The 23,443-nt window shown below is 39.5% G+C and overlaps 1 protein-coding gene across 2 annotated transcripts in view; it reads right to left on the bottom strand.

Annotated features, from left to right (window-relative positions):
• Positions 1 to 22,437, bottom strand: part of CHSY3 (chondroitin sulfate synthase 3) — a 255,390-nt gene extending 232,953 nt beyond the window's left edge. The window contains exons 1-3 of one of the 2 annotated variants that reach the window (XM_065406389.1): positions 22,268 to 22,437; positions 21,744 to 22,096; positions 18,006 to 18,289 (exon numbers count right to left, since the gene is read on the bottom strand). In XM_065406389.1, the coding sequence (XP_065262461.1) occupies positions 18,006 to 18,289; positions 21,744 to 22,096; positions 22,268 to 22,437 (807 nt within the window). Of the gene's footprint in view, positions 1 to 18,005; positions 18,290 to 21,743 lie in introns of both variants that reach the window. The other variant, XM_065406388.1, reaches the window with a different exon arrangement.
• Between the last annotated feature and the right edge of the window lie 1,006 nt (positions 22,438 to 23,443).

Below are 23,443 nucleotides of genomic sequence, written 5' to 3'. Positions count from 1 at the left end.
CCATGCTAGGGCAACTGGAATTATCTTATCTTCTTAATCAGTCTCTGGATGAAAGGAAATGGCAGGAAAGCATAGAAGAGACCTCTCCCCCCAGTTCAGGGAAAAGCAACCAATGTGGACAGACCGTCTTTCCCTGCACTTGAGCAAAAGCAAAGAGACTTCAGATTCCGTCAGATGCCAAAGAGGTCTATGTACAGGAACTCCCACAAGTTGAATGTGTGACCTATCACCCATTTCTTTAAAGGGTATTCGTGCAGTTCCATTACATCTCTGCTCAACTGACATGCTAGCAGACAAGGACAACAGCCTAAGTGTAGATCTATGGGATAAATGCTGTGCTGGATACACCAGCTCCAAACTTGACTGCTTCCTTGCAGCTAGAAGAGTGACTCCCTCTTGGCTTGTTCACATAATACATTGCCATGGTACTGTCTGTGAGAAGTTGTATTTCTTTTGGGTTGATCAACCCCATGAATATATTGCCTGTACTTGTGTGAAATTTAACAAAATCCAGTGTTGCAGACTTCTCAACCTAAGATATGACATATGCAGGCTAGGACGTGTGGCCCATGAGAGTTAGAAAAAACATTACTTCTTGAGTAGGATTTTGATGGAGCAGCACCCTTATGGAGTGTTGAACCTTCAGAAATCTTTCTTGACAGTAATGCTCTGCCCTTTGAGAGTTAAGAAATGTATCTATAAAGGGGATCCTGTGTGTAGGAAGCAGAAGGGATTTTTTTCATGTTTCTTACTTAGTCACTCAAAGCACATGAGAGTACAGATCATACAAAACAAACAAACATCTTAAAATGCAGTGTCCCTCACTATCTCACCCTTCCCTTGTGAGGATCATCCAGGAAGGCAGCCAGGTAGTCCCCTGCTTCATGAAGACTTGTGTGCTGTGTTGCTTCTCTATCATGGATTGGAGAAAATGGCTCCCAAGCAGAACAGCTTCTGCCCTTTTTAAAATCTTCACCTCCCCATGTCACATGACCCCTTGCCAAGGTGACTCCCCCACTGGCTAAACCAGTTATTCTGTGCAGAGACCAGTCTTTGTCTTCAGTGACTAGATTTCAGACAATAGGGTACGTAGAGTCAATTACCCTCTATTGTTATTCTTTTGCCACCAACCTTTGGAATCTCAATCCAACAGGGAGGCAAAAAAGACTATAGAGAAGGAAAAACAATTTACAGATTAGAGGCATTTACAGAACACTCAGGATAATGATATCTGGACATATCAAATATGGCTTAAGTTGGGAGCAATTAACATTACCTTAATATAGGCTCTAATACTACAAAGCACTCAAACATACTTAAAGTTAAGTACATTTTTGAGTGCTTTGCTGAATCAGGGACACAAGGAGTAAATACACTGAAGACCCTTCACCACAACTACTTTAAAGGCAGAGATGGAGGGAAAGGGTCAGTAGGCTAAAAGCCAACAATTCCAGAATCTACATTTCATGGAAAAATTGGACAAAGATGCACCTTGTAACTTGCTTATGACATATTTCCAATAGGATCAAATCCAGAGGCTAGAGCCTTTTACTGACAAAGTCCTACCTGGCTCCTGTGAACTTCATTCTTGGTAGCTTAAACTGCAACTGAATTTTACTTATTTTATACTGATCCACTACTCAGTTATTTTCCAGAAAAAACAAACTGTATTAATAGATAATTTAGAACAGACAGAAAATGTAGTTTGATGACAACATGAAGCATCCAATTTTTCAAAACGCAGCCACCCACATTCCCTTTCATTATCCTAAATGCATGGTTTTTTAACACAGTCAGCCACTGTAAAATAAGGCCTATGAATGTGAATTTAACATTAAAATACAAAATTATGAATTGAATACCTATATAATAAAAAGTTATGTCTATAAAATGCACCATACTATACTAATGTCTGTATAATATGCAAATGCTGACAGCACTGGCATATGGTACACTTCAAATGATAGCTCTTTCTAGTCAATTTAGTCTCCCTAGTCGGAATACAAGCAACAATTCAATTACACTGAACTGAATTTATCCAAACTGTAGTGAGTTGCAAATCTCACAAGGTTCTTGAAATGTACCTGGAGTTTCCTAGTTTCAGCCAGGTCATAAATACTATGGAAAGAAGGGCAAAGATAGGTTAAGTGGCATGTCTAATATCATACAAATCAATACTCAGATTTCCTGGCTTCCATTCCTATGCTTTTTATCCACTGGACCACTTTTTTTCTGTGTGAAAATATATAAACATATAAATATAAAAATGTCTGGAGGAAAGAAAGATGGAAATACTAAGATATCTGTTCCCAGAACTGCCCTGAAACTGCATATATATTCTTACAATAATAAATCAAAAGTGCACTTAGAAATTAGTTTGAGGAGCCAATATGTTTAAGGATACAATCAAATATGCTGAAAAACAAGTTTTATTGTATTCATTTCAAATAATATTAGTAAACAGGATAGAATGAAAATACCCTCATGGACTATTAAAAGAAGATGTTAACCAAAAAAAACAACAACAAAAAAACACTTTATTAAACAAAGAGAAAATATCAATGGGGAGAATTCATAATAAATGCACAGTGGATCTAAATTTCACCCATTTAAAAAAGAAGTCAAACCTGGGAAAATAATATCCCACTTTTTAAAAACAATCTCTACAGCCCCATCCCACAAACATTTATAGATATACTGAATGTACATACTCCCCTACTGACGGTATAAAGGAGGAGCATAAAGTCAAGCATTTGCATAACTATTTGCAGGATCAAAACCTATTTATATTTGCACTCCACAACTCAAACTCTTAGGCACCCAACTACCTGATTTGTCTGCACAAATACTTAGATGCTTGGTTGAATACTACTGAAAATTTGACCCAAATTTGACCCAACCTGTATTTTGAACAATAAAATATAGATAGCTGTAAATAGATTTTTAAGCATTGTAGAAAAACTAACAAGGGTGGAATATCTAAAAATAAACCAACCTCTAAACCCCAAGATGGTAATGATTCAAAACACTTAGGAAGTGCCAATTGAATATGTAAGCCAAAAATACAGTTAAAACTACTAACTAGTCAGTTAAAACATACTTTGACAGATTCCAATAGCCATTTCCAATACTGAAATATGCAGCTTTTCATAGGTAGTGCCAAATTCTACTCTTATGTGCACATATAGAACACTCATTAACATCAACAGGGGCCATACATTCACAACAGAGAACAAAATTTGGCTCCAAGTGTTCAGTCAACCCACTGCTTCTTAAGCAGCTAAAAGGCATAAAAAACTGGTGCTGGGCATTTACACCTCATACAAGCTCACTGATTCGTACATATTGTGCAAATAAATATCAACTAGACTAATAGGGCAAAATACTTTAGAGACACTATATACAGTTTAAATGATTTATTTTATTGCTGAAACTGATGAATACATGCCACAAAATTCAATATTTTACTATCTGCCTCATTGCCGTCTATTTACCTAACACATATAGAGTAAGAAATGTACTGAATGTTCACCAATAATGTTCCAAGAAAACATGGAAAATTTTACAAGCAGAATAACATAGTACTGATACTGTATGGTTCCAGCATTGTGATTTTCAATAAGGTGGAATGTATTTTGCAATAGATATTATTAATTCATTGGTCTACTTACAGAATATAACATGTGTAGTTATGCTGGATGCCTGGGAAATTATCCAGAAAAAAAAGGCATCTAGTATGCAGGGGGTAGTATCTTATCTGTGCAGGAAGGTCAAACTGAACCAATTTTACTAAGCTAGAATTCACTACATCTACCCATCATAAAATAAAATTTAAAAAAAATAAAGGTCCATGTTTTAGTTAAAGTCCTTTATCGGGAGGGGAAGGGGGGAGGGGAAATGCAGCTAGTTTTAAAAGGAAAAGTGCGCACATATGTTACTATTTCATGGGTAGGTGTTTTTTGTTTTAGTTTGCAGGTTTTTCCAGTTAAATATATTTCAGATTTAAAACTGAGACTATATAGACATCTCTCAGGAGAGATTTTCAAAAGCACAAATAGAAGTTAGATGCCTATCTCCCAGGAAATATTTTAATATTAACTCACACCATTTTTAGTAAGGCAAATTCCAAGTAGCAGCAAATTAAATTATGTTAATTTTCAAAAACTGAAGGGTTTATAAAAAAGTGTACATTATAATGCAACAGAACTATTTTGGGCATCAAGCTGAAAGAACTCAGAAAAAATTGCTTAACCATGCATACAATGGTAGAAGTCAGTAGAAGTCAGAATTTACATAACAATAACATTAACAACAATAGCCAGAATTCTCAACAACAGGTTTCTACAGTTAGATTCCTGCAGCAAAATTTTCAAAAGCACCTAAATTACTTTAAAATGTTACCACAATTCCTTATTTAGGTGCCCAAATAACTAGCCTGAAAGGTTCAGAAGCTATCACTAAAGTCAGTAAACAATTTGTATTCAAGAACATCTTTGGTAGGCATTAAACAGTGATTTCATGGGCTTCAATTAGATGTCTACTTCTGAATTCATGAATTTGAATCTACAGCACACATGCTTAATGGAAGAATTATTCAGATCAATGTGAGAGCCTAAATGCTTTTACTTTCCTGTATATACTACCACAATAAAGTGATTAAACCCCAAATATAAGGGAATATATCTGGCATGTTAGACTATTGTTCTATTAGAAACTTAAGGAACCTTATCAATTAAAAAAAATACCTACTTGACCTTTTTAAAATGTACTGTTGTTACAAGTACTACAACACCTAAAATTGCTGAAACTGAAGACTAGAAAATATTTTTATTTTTGTTTATTCTGTGCATTATACATCACTTTGTATAATCATTTTCACTCTTTCACTATAGTCAGCCTCCTGTGCTTGTGTGCACATCCCCCCACACAACAAGAGGAGAGAGAAAGATTGTTTTAAAAATAAGAAAATGTTGTAAAAAATCAGGATGATGAATCAGAGGTTAGTATAATACCTTGAACTACCTTTAAAATACTGTTGTTTTTTATTTTAGTTTAATTAAATATTTAAGGCACATAGTTAAGTAGATCTGCAAGAGTGAAGCCAGAAGCTAAATTCATAAGCTCTGTGGGAGAGGAAATGCAAGAAAGCTGTTCCCTATAGAGCTTAGGCACTCCAAAGGAGCTTGGAAGCATCGGCTATGCATGTGCTATAAAAACGTGCATTTGGCCCATGCATGCTACATAAAACATACATGGCCTCTAAGTTTTAAGAAGCACATTTGTCCCCATACAGAGTTTATGGAGCATGCATTGCGTCTGCATGCCTCATGAAGTACCCAGAAATTACTATTGAAATACTTATCCCCCAAACCCTCTAAAACTAGAAAAAGGCACCACCTCTTGTGAATTACAATACGTTAATATTTGAAGACCATGGTTTTCAAAAGCAAATTTTCTTTTGGAGGGGGAAGAGGTTGTACCCATAGAGTCACAGAAGGGATCAATAGAAGACTAGATCGTACAGATTGACCTCCTGTATAGCACAGGCCTCTAACACCACCCAGCAAGAGCACACTGAACCCACAATGAGACCAGCGCATTACAACCCACAGGAGACCAGACTATTATGTGCCAAAGGGAGAGAATTGGGGAGACCGAGTTGTACCAGTGCTTGAGGCCCCCTTAAACAGCCAGGAAATGAATAAATGAGATATACCCAGATAATCCAGACAAATAACACACACCCACACATTGCTGAGGAAAGCAAAAAACTCCAAGACTGCCAATCTTACCTATCGGAAAATTCCTTCCCAACCCCACATATGGTGATCAGTTAGACCCCAAGCATGTGAGCAAGAACCAGCCAGCCAAGCACCTGAGAGAGAGAATGCTTGGTGCCACCTCAGAGCCATTGCCCAGCCTGCCCAATCTCCTGCCCTGGCCAAAGCTGAGGCTTCAGAGGAAGGAGATTAAAAACCCTCCCAGAATACATTGGGGGAAAACACCCCTTCCTGGTCCCTGCCAGTGGCTGTTTGAAAACCTGAAGCATGAGTATTTAGAAACAGAAGATGTAAACCAGAAATGAGCCCCAGGTCTTTTGAGCCCTGTTCCCTACCATCACAAATAACCATATCATATAAATGCACTAATAAATTCGTTCTGCTCTCTTTATTTGCCCCACAACTCCTATTGGGTGGCTGTTTGAGAACCCCATTCCTTCTTCTAATTTCCAGCCTGAATTTGTTCATGGCCAGTTAACATCCATTTATTCTTATGCCAACACCATCTTTGAGCTTAAATAACTCTTCTTCACCCGCCCCAACATGTATTTAGAGAGAGCAATCATATCCCACCTCAGCCTTCTTTTTACTAGACTAAACAAGCCAAGTTCTTCCAGCCTCCTTTCATAAAACAGGTCCTCCTTTTCCTATCATCCTAGTAGCTCTTCTCTGCACCTGTTCCAGTTTAAATCAATCTTTTCTGAACCTGAGATACCTTATCTCTTTTTTTGTTTTAAAAAACAGGATTTGGAGAAAGTGTTGAGGCCACTTAAAATCTCTAGTTGGCCTCCAAAACCTGAGGTATTCAAACTCACAAGTTGTTTTTGTAAATATTGGCCTAAAATTTCTGAATCAAATAATTTGATTTATCATAGGCCAAAAAAGTATGAGAAAAATGTCAGATGTGTGCCAATTTTTGCACCACAATATTTTAAATGCCTGATCAAGTTGGCCTCAAACATTCTAAAAATTATATTTTATAGAATAAGACTATTAAATTAATGACAGATTAGTTTCAGTCTAGTAAAGTTAAGGATAAAACAACCCATGGTTATTATAAAAGAAAGCTAGCGCTACTTAATTATGGAGAATGTCTATTTTCTCCATAATAGTTAGTGCACAAGTGACATTTCTTAATAAACTTGCTAGGTGGACTCCATTTTTCTAGCCAGATTTAAAAGGCAAAATTACATATGGATTAAATCAGCAAAATGTTAGTGGTTAAAAGAAAATGTTTTTCCCTTCTAGATTTACTCCCCTCCCACTGAGTCATCTGAAACCATAGATTTTTGTTGTTAAGAAGTTCTGGGTTAAAAGACTGTTGTCTACTTTATCTATTTTATTAGAAAAATACATATTTGTAAAGATATCCTAAACAAAATGGGCCAAGATTTCCCCGGCATAATACCACTGAAGCCACAAATGTTACACTAGGCCCAATAACTTACATGGTTTGGAACATTTACCAGTCACTTACTAGCCAGAGGACTAAATCTAATAAACGGAAGTCATTAGTGAGCATTGGTCAGCTGTAATAAACGTCCCCAAAGTAGAACTGATTACACTGGTCTACAATTTTTGAGAAGTCGTCTGCTTCAGAGATAAAATGTGCTATTTATTATGTATTTTGATGTGCTGAATTCAAATATGACAATTAAAACAACTGATTGGCTACTGTTTCTAAGATATTTAAGTTTTTACATTTTATGACTATGTATATTGTGTAGATAGTAGAGTTTTAATCATAAATTGTAAACCTAGGTCTTTTCATGTGTTTATGGTTGCTTCACATGATAATATTTCACCTGTCCTGTTTATGTAACACTTTAAAAATCAGCAAAAGGGTTATATAAATAAAATTTATTATGAAACAAAAGGCAAAAAACTATTCTGTACATAGTTTAGTCCTATTCAGTGTCTACTCGGCGCTTCTTGGCTTGTCTCTTGTATTCATTAAATGGAGCATCTCTTGTCACTGTCCAGCAATAGTCTGCAAGCATTGATGGGCTCCATTTGCCCTGATAGCGTTTCTCCATTGTTGCAATGTCCTGGTGAAATCGCTCGCCGTGCTCGTCGCTCACTGCTCCGCAGTTCGGTGGAAAAAAATCTAGATGAGAGTGCAAAAAATGTATCTTTAGTGACATGTTGCAACCAAGGCTTCTGTATGCCTTGAGGAGGTTTTCCACCAACAACCTGTAGTTGTCTGCCTTGTTGTTTCCGAGAAAATTTATTGCCACTAACTGGAAGGCTTTCCATGCCATCTTTTCCTTGCCACGCAGTGCATGGTCAAATGCATCATCTCGAAGAAGTTCACAAATCTGAGGACCAACAAAGACACCTTCCTTTATCTTAGCTTCACTTAACCTTGGAAATTTTCCACGGAGGTACTTGAAAGCTGCTTGTGTTTTGTCAAGAGTCGGAGTGGCCGATGTAGTGGGAATCTCTTGCACGACTATCCCATTCGCAGAGATAACAGCAGTACTTTGTGGATCCAGTCTGCAGACCAAGCAAGAGAGCAACAACCTTCAAATCGCCACAAAGCTGCCACTGATGTTGGTCATAGTTTATGCACCTCAAAAGTTGTTTCATGTTGTCATAGGTTTCCTTCATATGGACTGCATGACCAACTGGAATTGATGGCAAAACATTGCCATTCTGCAGTAAAACAGCTTTAAGACTCGTCTTCGATGAATCAATGAACAGTCTCCACTCATCTGGATCGTGAACGATGTTGAGGGCTGCCATCACACCATCGATGTTGTTGCAGGCTACAAGATCACCTTCCATGAAGAAGAATGGGACAAGATCCTTTTGACGGTCACGGAACATGGAAACCCTAACATCACCTGCCAGGAGATTCCACTGCTGTAGTCTGGAGCCCAACAGCTCTGCCTTACTCTTGGGTAGTTCCAAATCCCTGACAAGGTCATTCAGTTCACCTTGTGTTATGAGGTGTGGTTCAGAGGAGGAGGATGGGAGAAAATGTGGGTCCTGTGACATTGATGGTTCAGGACCAGAAGTTTCATCCTCTTCCTCCTCCTCGTCTGACTCAAGTGAGAATGATTCTGGTGCATCAGGAACTGGCAGGCCTTCTCCGGGGGGTACTGGGCGTATAGCTGATGGAATGTTTGGATAATGCACAGTCCACTTTTTCTTCTTTGACACACCTTTCCCAACTGGAGGCACCATGCAGAAGTAACAATTGCTGATATGATCTGTTGGCTCTCTCCAAATCATTGGCACAGCAGAAGGCATAGATTTCCTTTTCCTGTTCAACCACTGGCAAAGATTTGTTGCACAAGTGTTGCAGCATATGTGTGGGGCCCACCTCTTGTCCTGATCTCCAATTTTGCAGCCAAAATAAAGGTGATAGGCTTTCTTAACCATAGTGGTTATACTGCGCTTTTGTGATGCAAAAGTCACTTCACCACAAACATAGCAGAAGTTATCTGCACTGTTCACACAAGTACGAGGCATCTCTGCTCACTTTGGCTAAACAGAAGTGTGTCCCTTTGCAAAATCAAACACTGACAAATAAGAGAGCACGACACTGTATGATTTCTAGAGCTGATATAGGGCAATTTGTTCAGCAGAGTGATGTAAGCTTCGTTAGGATTGCATCATCCATGACTTCTAGGAATAACATGATGCAATTCATATCATGTATGACGCAATACCAGCTTCAGGTTGCATCATTCATTGTTTTGCCTAAAAAGCAAGTACTGTCCAAACCCAGTCATAGATTTATTCATAGATCCAGTCAAAGATGTATTTTAGTCATTTCTGGTTTAAATTGAGACCCTTCCCTTTATAACTCACTTATCCTCCACCATTCCCAAGTCAAGGGTCGTATATACTGACCCAATAGCATATCTTGAAAACTAGAACCAATCAACAATTTTAAGCATCATTTTCATTCTCAGTGACCCAGAATTAGTAAAGTTTGACTACATTTATTTCAGAAGCATTTTGGCTGTAGAGCAGTGTTATTGGGTGAATCAATATATTTTAAGAACACGATCACATCAACTGCCTATACAAACAATGATCTGCTCATATGTACAATACTAGCTCTGGAATGGGTAGAGTACTGCTTTGGAAAGATAACCACAGACTATAGAAAGCACCAGGACCTGGAATGACCCAGTCCTTCAACCACCCAATAGATGTTTCTCTCTACTTTTAGAGCATTCCCAAGACCCTCACACAAGGAGAGGGAAAGGACCTTTGATAGCTCATTCCTCTATGATGAATAATAAGCTAGATCCTGCTTTCTTTTCCATGGGTGTAATAGCCCAATGTATTTTTCTGGTTTTCTAAATTTGTACAGTTACAGCTGAAATAATACTTAAAGAGTTAATATCGGTCTCAAAATATCTTTTCTTCCATGTATATATATATTTAGGTCTGATTGTTTATAGCTGCCAGTTGCTTTCTTAATGAACATTTCACTATTGCGACATAACCTGTTTTGCTGACCTTGTCAAAGGATGAGGGGAGAAGGGGGAGAGAAAGCCCAAGAGCACAGACTTAAATCACAGTAAGAGGAGACAAGTAGGAAAACAAATCAAAGAATACTTTGTCAACTGGGTAACAATGTAAAAAGCAACACTGAAAAATCAAGTTTAAACAATGAATAACATTTTAAGAATGGTTGCATACATTAAAAGCAACGTATACAATTTTATTTACATTTTCATCTGCAGAAAACAACTCACCTTGTAGGAAAATTCAGGCAACATAGTTTCAAAAACTATTTGTCTGGATGACTTATGTTTAAGGACAGTCAGAACTGTATTTGCAGAATTATGGAGGAGAAATAAAACCAAGCCTATAAAGTGTATGAAAAACAAATCCAACTGCTGAATCCTTGGGGAATGTAAAGTTTTGTGAACAATGAAAATAATGGTGGTACTGAACTGAAACCACAGTGTATTTATGTTTAGTGATGTTTTTTATTGACAGTGACTTCAAGATAAAGAGAAGATTAGGTAGGAAAGGTTAGAGGGAATCCAAGAGACAAATGAAATATTAGGGAACATGTGCTGAGCACTAAAACAGTGCTTCCCCACCTCCTACCCCAAAGTTCCCTTTCTGCAAGACTGTTCATGGAAGCCAAGCCTCTTCCATGTTATGTAGTGTGACATGCACTGTGAAAATGTGTGACATGCACTCATAACAGATTTTAAATCAAATCCAATAGGAAGTACAGTAGTCTTACGTCACAGTAACCTTAAGTAATCCTAGAGAGCACTGTCTTTTTTAAACACATGCTTATCTAGTTTTCTTTAATGGCATCATTGTAATTGTATTATAATGGACATGCCAGTTTATAATGATCTTTTCAAGGGCTTGTACATTTCTGGCAAAATTTCACCTTTGAGCAGAGAATAAAGATGAGAAATTTTAAGTGAAAAAGAGAATATGGAAAGGAAAAAATAGGTCATTTGAACACTAAAAAAAGACAAAATTGTTTTTCCACCAAATATAATTTTTTCACATGCTTATTCTGATGTTTTGATAAATATAAGCCATTTCTGAGTTAAAACTGAAAAATTACTATGGTTTGTGCTCAAAGTGTATTCATATTGACGAAATGTCTTCAAACAACAGTCAAGTTATGAAAACATTCATGTAGGAGAGAAGAGATGCACAGTGTGTGTCTTTTTATCACTCTACAAAGGTGCAATACTATGCATGAATGAGTGCTTCTCTCTAGGAGTAAAACTTACTGAAATAAATGTATCCAGGTTCATTTAGCTTATTAGACATCAAAATACACTCACATGGATTCCTCTGTCCTCTTCCTTTATCATCATTCTCTTTTACATATCAGCATACTCAAAAAACTAGTTAGAAAAACTAAGTTAGAATTCCCACATCTATGAAATCATAAAACAAACAAGGCATTTTTCCCTCCAGAAAGGAGCAGTTAGTAGCCCTGTGGAGCAGATAGGACATCCTATTTGAAAAAAAGCCCAAAAATCCATAAGAAATCCAAACCCTAACCCCACAGAACTATGGGCATCCATATAGAATGCCTGCTCCCAGCAGCACAACTGGCTCTGTGGTCACGCCACCATTGTTAATGGTCCGCAGATGTGTATTATCCTATGTATATACCCCTACCCCATCCCACCCTATAGCCACAAAGAAGAGGCATAAGACATAAACTAGAAGTTAAAGATGCAAAGAGCAATACTGACTTTGATGGGAAAATCCCAGGGTATTTTAAGGGGAAAAGAGGTCCACTTATAAGGGTCCTAAAGTTTCATATAAGTCAGTGGTTCCCAAACTGGGGTTCGTGAACCCTGGGGGTTCACAAAATGTTACAGGGGGTTCTCGGGAAAAAATTCCCTAATGGCGGACAGAGCTGTCCCTAGGGACCCCAGACAACATGGGGCCAGCAGCCTGGAGCCCCTGGACTTCCAAGAGCTAAGCAGATCAAAGCAAGCATAACTATCATACTGCGGAGATTTAAACTCCAAGACTCCTTATAAGAAATGGAAAGGGAGGTGGATATTTTTTGCTGTTTTTAAAATTAAATAGGCAGGTAGTATTGTTTTTAGAGTTATTATGAAGAACAAGTTTAAGCTTTGTTGTAACGTGTGTTGTTTGCCTGGACTACTCAAGACCTGAATGCTTATGTAGGAGGAACTCTTTGAGTTGGCTTCTTAAATACCTTCATGCTGTTTCGCATCTGATACTTCTTGATGAAACATAGGAGCCTTGTCTTATAACAGGCTTATTCAAAGTGATACAAGCTACGGAAGTGAGATCTTGGAAGAATGTTGCCGTTTTCATAATGTAATAAAAATAGTGTAATTATAAATAATAATTAATAATAAATAGTGTGTAATAAGCATGTCATAAAAACAAATTTTATATTTCCAAGATCACTGCTTTTATAATTTATACTCGGGTAAAGGAGAAAATCCCTGGAAATATTCATTTTTAGGAGGGGGTTCGCGAGACTTGACATTTTAGTGAAAGGTGTTCACAGGTTGTTAAAGTTTGGGAACCACTGATATAAGTGCTGAGACATCAATCCACTTTCAAGGTGTACTTCCTGAAATGGGCAATTTTTATTTGATTGGGTGCTTGCATGTAATACACCTCTTCTATTTTAAAAAAAAATAATAGAAGAAGGAACAAAACCCATTTGTGTAATATTATGACCAACAGAATCTTGAATGTTGTGGGTTTAGTTTTAATTACAGCATGCTTACAATACCATAAATTACAATACATCTTTATCAGGAGGCAGCAAGAAGCAGGCTATTAAACAGTCTCAGCCTTTAACTATTTTTCAACAACATACTGGAACATTTTCATAGAACCATATAGAACTGATGGTAAAATATGCACACAGGTATTAGAATTATGCATTTAGATGTGTAGAAAAAGAAAACTCTCAAGCCACATACAATATTAGTCCATATTACACATGCTGTAGAAATTACAATATGTAAATTCAAAAGATCAAAGTACACGCACCACATTTCACAAAGTACTTAGTTTCAAGAATGTGCCTTCTCTTGCACTGAAGAAAAAATGTAAAATCATATGCAAACCGAATAAACCAAAAGCCTAACAGAGTTATGCCTTGAATGTCCCAAATCAACTTGGTAAGAGGGGTCTTTGACTTATCTTTCCATCTTTCCTGATTCTCCTTTTTCAGTTCTGGAAACACACTCCTTATCTCAATTGCCACCTCCTGCTCAATTTGGTACCCAGTATTCACAATAATGATGTCCAATTCCTGACGGGGCTGATGTATGCAGCTAGTTAAATCCTGCATTTTTTTATTTTCCTGCTTTACAGCATTAACTATTTTCTATTTTACACCCAGGGTATACAATTTTTTAAAAAAATGTTTACAAAATCAGCATTATCGTTTAAAAAAAAGAACACACAGCAAATAAATTATCCAATACAAGCTTCCACAGTCAAGTCCCTTTAAAATGGTAAACCAATAAATAAACAAGCAATCATGTGTAGTTTTAAAATACTGTAATATTTTATACTCTATAGAACAGAGTCTATACTCTATAGAACAGGGGTCGGCAACCTTTCAGAAGTGCTGTGCCAAGTCTTCATTTATTCACTCTGATTTAAGGTTTCGCATGCCAGTAATACATTTTAACATTTTTAGAAGGTCTCTTTCTATAAATCTATAATATATAACTAAACTATCGTTGTATGTAAAGTAAATAAGGTTTTTAAAAAGGTGTTTAAAAAAGGTTTAAGGTGTTTAAGAAGCTTCATTTAAAATTAAATTAAAATGCAGAGCCCCCCGGACCGGTGGCCAGGACCCGGGCAGTGTGAGTGCCACTGAAAATCAGCTCGTGTGCCGCCTTCCGCACGCGTGCCATAGGTTGCCTACCCCTGCTATAGAATATAAAAGTTTATAAAACTATGTATCACTAACAACACAGCTAATCTCATTAAAAATAAAATGGAAGTTTCTAGACCTCAGGGTTACAAAGAAAAGCTTGAAAACATGAACCCTGAAAAGCTCAAAAACAAACAAACAAAAAAACACCACCAGAAAAATCACAAGACAATCGCAAGTTTTTCAAAAGCTCATGATTTTTTGGGAGCAAGGGCTGGCAATACTGCATTAAATACATAGAGAGAGGATTTACCTTAACCAGATAGGTCAGGTCCATTACATATCAATTGGTGTGACATCACCAAAAATTTGAATATTGAATCATCATTGTATTTGTCTACACTGGAAAAATGAGCAATGTTTTAAAATACATTAACAGGTTTTTTAAATGTCAGTTTGCACATAGTGTAGACAAAAGGTATTAGCTGACAGAGGTTAAATCCATACAGAACAGAAGCAGAAAACGCACAGATGGGTTGCCACTCTTCCCATTTTACTTTTGTCACTCAGCACACAGTTCTTATGTTTAACCTTCAAGATGTGCTCTGTATAACACTGACTTTTCTGAAGGTAATCTTCATGTATGACTTTAAAAGCACTGAGAAAAAAACTGCAACTGAGAAAATAAGGCTACAGTATAGAGAACTATGACCACCTGTTTCTCTGAAAGCTAAGTATACAATCTGTATATAGTACTGTTCCATGTCTGCACTAAGAACTTACAGTTCAGACTCACCCCAAAGAAATGCAATAGTGGGCCTGATTCTGCTCTTGCCTACACCAGTTTAAATCCATTAATTACAGTGGAGATATTCCTAATTTACACTGTTGTATGTTGCTGCAGAATATGGCCCAACAGAAGCTTGGAAGTTCATAAAGAAGGATGAAACTTTGCCCTGAAGTCACTCTGTTGTGTCCAAGTATTGCAACCCACCTGGACTCAACGTCTGCCTACATAAGGAGTACAGGACTGGCCCCAGGAGTTGCATGCAGTTACCTGAGGAAAAAAATTTGACCTTAAGTATGTGAAGTAGCTTGCTGTTCTAAGAAAATCATAAAGGAGTACACCATCACATTTTAGTATTACAACAAAAAAAGATTCAATCCACTGGGGTGAAAAAATCATCACACCGGCCAGTCTAATTTAACTACACCTCTACCTCGATATAACGCTGTCCTCAGGAGCCAAAAAATCTTACCGCGTTATAGGTGAAACTGCGTTATATTGAACTTGCTTTGATCCACCGGAGTGCGCAGCCCCCCCCCCCCCCCCCCCCGGAGCACTGCTTTACCTCATTATATCCAAATTTGTGTTATATCGGGTCGCGTTATATCGAGGTAGAGGTGTACTTTCAACAGTACACTGTAGTATCAATGGAGGTACACTATTAAAACCTGTACCTTGAACAAACTATTACATAATAAAAATGTGAAAATGTTCCAAAGCACATACGTAACCAAAGGATCCTTACGTTTGCCAGAATATCTAGGGCTTTGCTGAAACTGGAGCATTATGTCTCCAGTTATACTTCATGGCAAAGCTGGAGAGAAGTAAAATCCTAGAAGACCTATTCACACAGCCATTGTAAAATGTGTTACCAGTAGATCTTAAATGCTTCAAAAAAATCCCTTTTCATAAAATTTTAAAAATATATTTTGTCACAATGTGACTTAAAAATATGTTGCAGATCTATTTTTTTTCTCTTTTTCAATCTTAAAATCCCATCCTACTTCCTAGCACATCTAAATGAATAAATAGAAAATATATGCATTCCTCATGTCTAAAAATGACTGCACTTTAGCTTGCTATGAAGAATTTTTATTCATTTCACTTCTCCTTTATACCTAACTTTAATATTTAATACTTCAGAACTAATGTATTGTCTCAAAAAGTTTGTTTTAATCATATATGTATTTTAGAGCTCTTTGTACACGAAGTGACAAAATTCTTCTAATACTAGGACACTTTTCAAAATCACCATTTAATATTACAGTATCAAACATTTACTTTTCAGTTTTTCTTTATTTAATATATATATGGCAGTGACCCTCAAAGGTCCCAGTCGGAATTGGGGATCCTATTATTCTAGGTGCTGCATAAACACATCTCCAAAAAGCAGACAGTTTAAGGCCACAATCCTGCCCTGAACCCCAAGCAGGTGGACCTCTCTGCTCATGTGGAGCTCAATGCAGAATTTGATTGCCAGTTATCTTGGGGGGAGAGGGGAAAGGGGGGGAATTAACCAAGACGACAAAGAAGAATGGGTGAAATAGAACCACAATCTCTCAAAATGGCACTGTTAGGACTGCGGCACCATCCTGCATTCTATTATGCATGGATAGACCCCCTGCAACTCCATGAAGCCATGCCAACTTCAATGGGGCTTTGTGTGGGAGTAGCCCAAATAGATCAGAATGTAGGCTCTGGATCTAAACTTAGTAATTTGATTAAAATGGTGATTAGAGAATCCTAGTCAAAGTTTTACGTCCATCTGCATGATGCACACCATTATTATTTCATTATTTTTAAGCAATTTTTCTATGCCACTAGTGTATTTTATGCACTGTAACACAAAATATTCTTAAAATAAATCTTCAACCACACTTATTAATAATGTGGTTAAGTACAAGACTCCCATCACCTGCAAGCAATATTTTACTAAGCAGAGATTTTTAACCATTAAAGAAATACTGTCATTCACCTATTTACATCCAATGTAGCTTTCCAAAGCCATTTTAAAAAAGACCACCACATTTAGCTGAAGCTTTCTGAAAAATAATAACACAAAAAACCAATTACTTTACTGCCTTTTTGTCTTTAATGGCTCATAACCTCTTTCACTGGCCTACTGAAATGATTTTTTCCTGTTTAACGAGATGGTGCCACAAGGGCAAGCATACATTAATACTAAAGAACCAATCAAAATAGTTTAAATCATATTCACCATATCAGCTATGACTCCTGTCCATGTACTCTGAGTCTATATTTTTATCTACAAGCATAATCTTACACCTAATTATAGCCTCCCTAGTAAAACAGCTATAGAGGTTGATTTAGTTTTGTAAAATATAATATCAGCATTGCAACCAAATTTTTAGTAGCCTAATATGTACCTTTACTTAAAAACTTGATTGAATATTAGAGGAATTTATGTGCTCCTTGAATATGTATGACTTCTATAATTTGTTATGCTGCCTGTATCTATTGGTGTGATATATTCTTCATCAAACACCATTTCATTAGACTCCAGAATAAAGTAATCATACCACTTTGCTTTCTCACATAGCAAACAGTTCTTTATTAAAAGTACATCTGAACCATTAGGAAAATAGTAAATGCTACTACACTCTGAATACCACAATAACATTGCTGAAGAACTCATAGAAGGATATAGATATAATCTGTCGAGTGATTGTACAAGACAAAGACATTATGTGCAATCAGAAAAATAGTGATTCAAATGTTAATATGCATGTTTATACAAATTGCAATTTATAGAACAAATGCATATAAACCCTTAACCTAGTATTATAATAAGCCATGATACATATAAAATGACATATTTATGATACAGCTTCTTACTGATATGAGCTCACTCTGGCATCAGAAAACAACTTGTACTTATGGGCAGAAATAAATAAATCAAATATTTTTCAGTGATGAGGCTCTGTGAATGTATTTTTCATCTTTTTATGATCAGTAATTTACATCCTGATATAGTTGCACTTAAAAATAGTAAAGAGGGGAAAAGATTAGAGATACATTTACTTACGTTCTCACATAGAAATCTGTATATTAAAGCCATCATGATTTATCCATTACTTCTTACCTCATACGACCAAACACACTGGGTTCCACCAAATCGGCGGACACATCTTCCCACTTCCACATCCTCATGTGTGGTGTACATTTCTCGAAGACATTCACCTATATGTGGCACCATTCTCCTGAGAACTTCTCGACTGAAGATCATTCCTGGCCCTCCCATGCAGAAATTTTCTCCAGGCTCAAGCCCCAGTTTTCCAAGTTCTTCAATATTTCCCAGACCAGTTTGCCCCAAATAGAGAGGTTTACTGCTGTTCAGTGACCTAAGGAACTCCTCCAATTTTTCACCTAGGAAGAGAAAAGGTGAGCATTATCTCTTCAGCTCTTCTAACAGTCATCTAGTTTTCTGCATCTCAACCATTCTTTAAACGTAACAAGCACCTTTTTCATAATTTTCTATAATAATCTAATGTAGTTTTCTGTGTTTCAATGCACACTTAAAAAGAAAAAAAGTCACACCCAACCAATCTTTCTATTCTGACATAAGTTTTAAGGCATTTTACATCAGCAAAAGCATTAGTGTAGACACATTTATATTAGCAAAAAAATACTTTTGCTGGTATAGTTCCTTTCGTTTGGACAACTGCTACAAGCTATATGGGGAAAAAACATTATTTTGCCTGTATAAAATGTGTCTTACATTAGGATGGTTTGCCAGTATAGCTGTACTGGAACACCATTTCCAGTGTAAGTTATCTACCAAAATAAGGAGGAGAAGCACATAAAAGTCATAATTAGACCTGACATCCTAGTAAACTTACATGGACAAAATCTGCATTGATATATTACCCCAAATGGAGAAAATCATGGCAGAAATAAATATAACAGGATTAATTAAAAAAATACAACTGATGTAATTAATTTAAACCTGTTTTTTTGTCAAATATTTTTTCATATTCCCCCAAAGTCTATACCTGAGTTCAGTCACTTGTCCAGATGTTTCCAATGATGCAAAGCAGTGCAGCAAAAGATAACTTGATATCAATTTCTCCTTTTGAGAACAGTTTCTTAAAGTTTCAATTTGGTGTATAAATTTAGCCTTGCAGCAATTTACAAAAATTGGTGGCTTCCAAGTTACAGATGAGTACAAAAGAAGAGTGGCAGTTTTTCTTTCTGTACTACATCTCTACCTCGATATAACGCTGTCCTCGGGAGCCAAAAAATCTTACCGAGTTATAGGTGAAACCGCGTTATATCGAACTTGCTTTGATCCATCGGAGTGCCCAGCCCCCCCCTTCCCCCTGAGCACTGCTTTACCGCGTTATATCCGAATTCGTGTTATATCGGGTCGCATTATATCGAAGTAGAGGTGTACTTCTATACTGTAAAATGTATACATATACACATGTGAATATATAATTATGAAATGTAGCAAGCAACTTAGTCCATAAAGTCATTTAAAAAACTAAAGTGACAAAATTAAATAGGTAAAAAATCATCTCCTTCATTAGCAAAATTGCTACATTCCATAACATCTTTAATAGGCACTGCAAATTGAGCCCTCATGCTCATAAAATACATAATCCATTGATGGTGAGAAATTTTTGCTTATCAGAACACAAGCATTTTTCCTTAAGCAGCAGCAAACATTGTAAGGCAGCATGTATCAGAAGGCCATTTTCCAATGGTACTAAAAACTTGAATAGAAAGCATGCTGCAAAAGCTTTTCAGAGATACACTGCAAGGCATGACGATGGCCTGACAAGGAACCTTTGCAACATTAATGGGCAAAAATAATAAAGAAAAATCCTGGATTCAAAGGATGCATGGAACAACAAAAAGGAATTATTTTATCAAAAATATCTATATCTTAAAAATGCAGCAAAAGATACAATGTTAATGTATTTCATTTAAAAAAAATTAAGTCTTCTGAAAATTACTTTTACCAGATCTAAATTCAATCCTTAACTCATACTGCTGTGCCCAAGTAGTATGGGTGTCTGACGTGTAATACTACCCGCATTGTGAGCTGCAATAGTTGTATACAGAGGAGTAAGATGAGGACGGACTGCCACCCTTAGGCTGCATAGCTGAGCTATGTGGGAAGCTTTAAACGCACAACAGTGAAAGCATAACTGAATTCCCACCAGCTTGGGCTTAATCTCTTCCCTAAACTTCATCTTAAATTCTGCAACTGGTGAAACCTGGCAGATTTCTTTCCTTTGACCAAAGTAAGTGCCCAGACTGTAGTAAGGGATCCTCTTTAAGTCAGCCAACCTAGAGGCACATCATTAAAATAATAAATATTTGCTTCAAACAGTGAGGCATTTGATTGATCCTTAAGCATAAATTCCAGCACATCATCTTCACCGCCCTTAAGGCATTCAAGAATATTGATTTTTCACCGAAAAAGTCTTGGTTCCTGAATATTAATATCACTAAAAGCTTAGCGTCCCACCAACTGCCTTCACTATGCAACTTGATTAGTTCCAACTACTGTGCCTTGTATAACATCACTTGGAAACCACCCCAGTACACGTACATGGAATTGAGAAGCGAGGTAAACCCCGCAACACCTCGGAGAACAGACATACATCAATGTTTCTCTGGATTCGAACCAATACACCCTTTGGAAGTATTTTAAGGGAAGTGGAACACTTTTAAAAGCCTCAGAGACTGGACATTTCATCCTCATTTATTACAAAAAGACAGATGTCTGCTCCCCGCTACTCAGTGACGGAAGCAACTGACAATATTAGCAAGCAAGTATGTTAGTACTAAAAAGTATCCTCATTCCTTAACTGTAAGTGTCCTGGGATAACAATGCATTAGCATATCTCAGATTTGAGGATTACTATTGACTTCTATGAGTAGTGAACAGCAAGTTACTAGCATCTTGAAGGAATCAGTATTTAAAGATAATACTTAAGTTCATACACAATATTACAGTCTGCTGCAAATAAAAGTAATTGCCTTCAGTTGCTATTGTCCCGGTTTTCGGGGCGAAAGGGGAAGAGAAAAAACAACACTAATCCCTCAAATAACCACTATCTCTGAACTACGCCTGGGATAACATCGAAGAGATCCTTTAAAAGATTATTTAGGGTTCCAGGCGAAAACCCTGCATTATACATTCATTTCTCAAGCCTGGGCGAAAGCGAGAGCGGAGACTCATCTCCTACATACCCACAAAACTGAATTCCCTCGGACACCTGTACTGGCAATTCTGTTTCCAGCTATAAATCCCTGCCGAAGCGTTGGGACTAACAGACAAAAAAAATGGAGATTTAGCTTTTAGCCATCTCTGACAGGGATCAGCAAAGCACTGGCTACGTTTTTCAAAACTACCCAGAGACAGACAGACACACACACACACACACACACACAGGTGGTGTGTGTTTGTCAGGCCAGTGGGGACGCACTGAAGAACAGAGGAGTCAGCTCTCACTCTTTTGCGGGGATTAGCACAGAATGAAGGACGCTCACCTATTGGGTTAGTTTTAAGGGAGTTTTTAAAAGGCTTGAGTGGTTATTTATGTGGGTTTCAATAAGATAGTTAAAGTTTTGCCCATTTATGGGACTCTCCCTTATACAGATGGTCCTAGTTTGGCAGCTCTGGAAAGTGGGGGAGAAGAGGGGATAGAAACGGGTTTTAGTTATTGCTTTTGACGATTCACGTGGCTTGTCATTGCCCCTGATGGGAATCTCCCCCCACGTCAAGCCGGTCCCGGTTTGGCAGTTCTGGGAAGTGCCCCGGGAGGGGTTGAGCATTTGGGGACGTGTGTTGGGTGCCCAGCATCACCTTTGATGTAGACATCGTCGTCCGCCCGCATGAACCACTCGTACTTGTCCAGGTAGTGGTCGTGCATATACTTGATCATCATGAAGGATTTCTTCTGGGGCGGGTAGGAATCGTCCACCCCGGGCAGGGCGACGACTGGCAGCGGCGGCAGCCCGGGCCCCGCGAGCGGGGCGGTGGAGCCCTGGCTGGAGAAGAACTCCACCCTGCCGGGGATGAAGCGCGTCCAGGTCCGCTGCGCCGCCACCGCCCGGCTGCCCAGGTACTTCTGGGCCGTCATCACCCCCACGTAGAGGAAGTTGCGGGGCTTCGCACAGCCCGCGGGATCCCCCCAGTCCCCGCTCCCATTGTGGCTGCTCCCGTGCCTGCCGCTCCGCTTCTCCCCGGCTTCCTCCTCCTCCTCCGGCTCCCCTTCCCCGCCGGCCGCGGCTGGGGGGCTGGGGACGGTGCCCTCCTCCGCCTGCAGCTCCCAAGGGCTGTTCCGGAAGCCGGTGCCCCCCAGCACGGCCGCCGCCGCCTCCTGCTGCGCCCGGGCGCCCCCCGCCGCGCGGCCGTAGTAGGAGCAAAGGCTGGAGGCGCGTCTCTTCCTCTCGCTCATCTCGGCCACTTTGGGGGCGATGAGCCAGGAGGCGGCGGTGAAGCCCAGCACCAGCCCCAGCACCACGCTCAGCCAGGGTCTGCGGGACCGCGCTGCCATGGTGCGGCCAGGCGGAGAGAGAGGGAGGGTCCCGCACACGAGCTGCGGGGCGAGGAGGCTGCTGCTGATGTCCCTGTGCCGAGTTAGTGCCGGGCTGCCCGGCCCCGGCGCCGCCTCCTGCTCCGACGGCGGCTGCTGGCGTCCGTTGCTCGGAGCGAAACTTCTCCCGGCGGCGGCAGCAGCAGCGAGAAGCCGGGCGGCGGCGGCGGCGGCCCCTCCACTGCTGGCACCTTGTCACCGCCGCGGCTGGTCCCTCCCCGCCCCTCCCACAGCTCAGCCTCCTCCACGCGGCGGCGGCGGCGGCCCCAGCTCGCCGTTCATCCCACTCCCGCGGCGGCCGCCGAGCGCCTCACGCAGGAGGGAGCAGCAGCAGCCGCCGCTGCCTGGACCCCGGGCAGGGCGAGTCCCCGCCGCAGCTGCTTCTCCGGAAGGAAACGATTTTTTTACGGGCCGCCCCCTTTTCCCAGATCTTCCTCCCCGTCCTCCTCCCGCTGCGCCCCCTGCCCGGTCAGGGGCCCCCTCCTCCCTCGGCTTCCCCCTCCCATTTCTCCACTCCCTGCCCCTGGCGCCCTGTCCTTGCTCCAACTCCTAACAGAGGCAGCACCCGTGTCCTTCCTCCCAGCTCCAGCCTGGGCTCGTCAAGGTGCCCTAGCCCAGCCGCACTACCCAGCTGCAACACAGCAGCTACGGGACGGGGTGGGGTGACGGGGGTCAGGAAAGTCCTAAAGCATCAGGCTGGGCTAGGCTATCAGCCACGCTGTCCCTCCAAGTCCTGGAAGCATCGGGCTGCTTAACACTAGTGAGGGAAATGCCCCCTCCAACAGCAGCTGCTGTCCAATCAAGTCTGTAGGTATTGGGAGCCTGGGGGGGGGGGCGCTTAACACTGCACCCAAACATTTACTCATCCCCTCACCGCTATAACCGCGAGAGAGCGGTCAAGAGCTATTGCATCACCATCAATCACAAGTTTTCTTTAGCTGAAAGAGGTCACAGGACTTTGCAAAAA

Source organism: Emys orbicularis, chromosome 6 (assembly GCF_028017835.1).
Source record: "Emys orbicularis isolate rEmyOrb1 chromosome 6, rEmyOrb1.hap1, whole genome shotgun sequence".
In the NCBI taxonomy this organism is placed as follows: Eukaryota; Metazoa; Chordata; order Testudines; family Emydidae; genus Emys; species Emys orbicularis.
The sequence above is the reverse complement of the archived record's forward strand: the minus strand, read 5'-3'. Positions and strand labels throughout refer to the sequence as shown.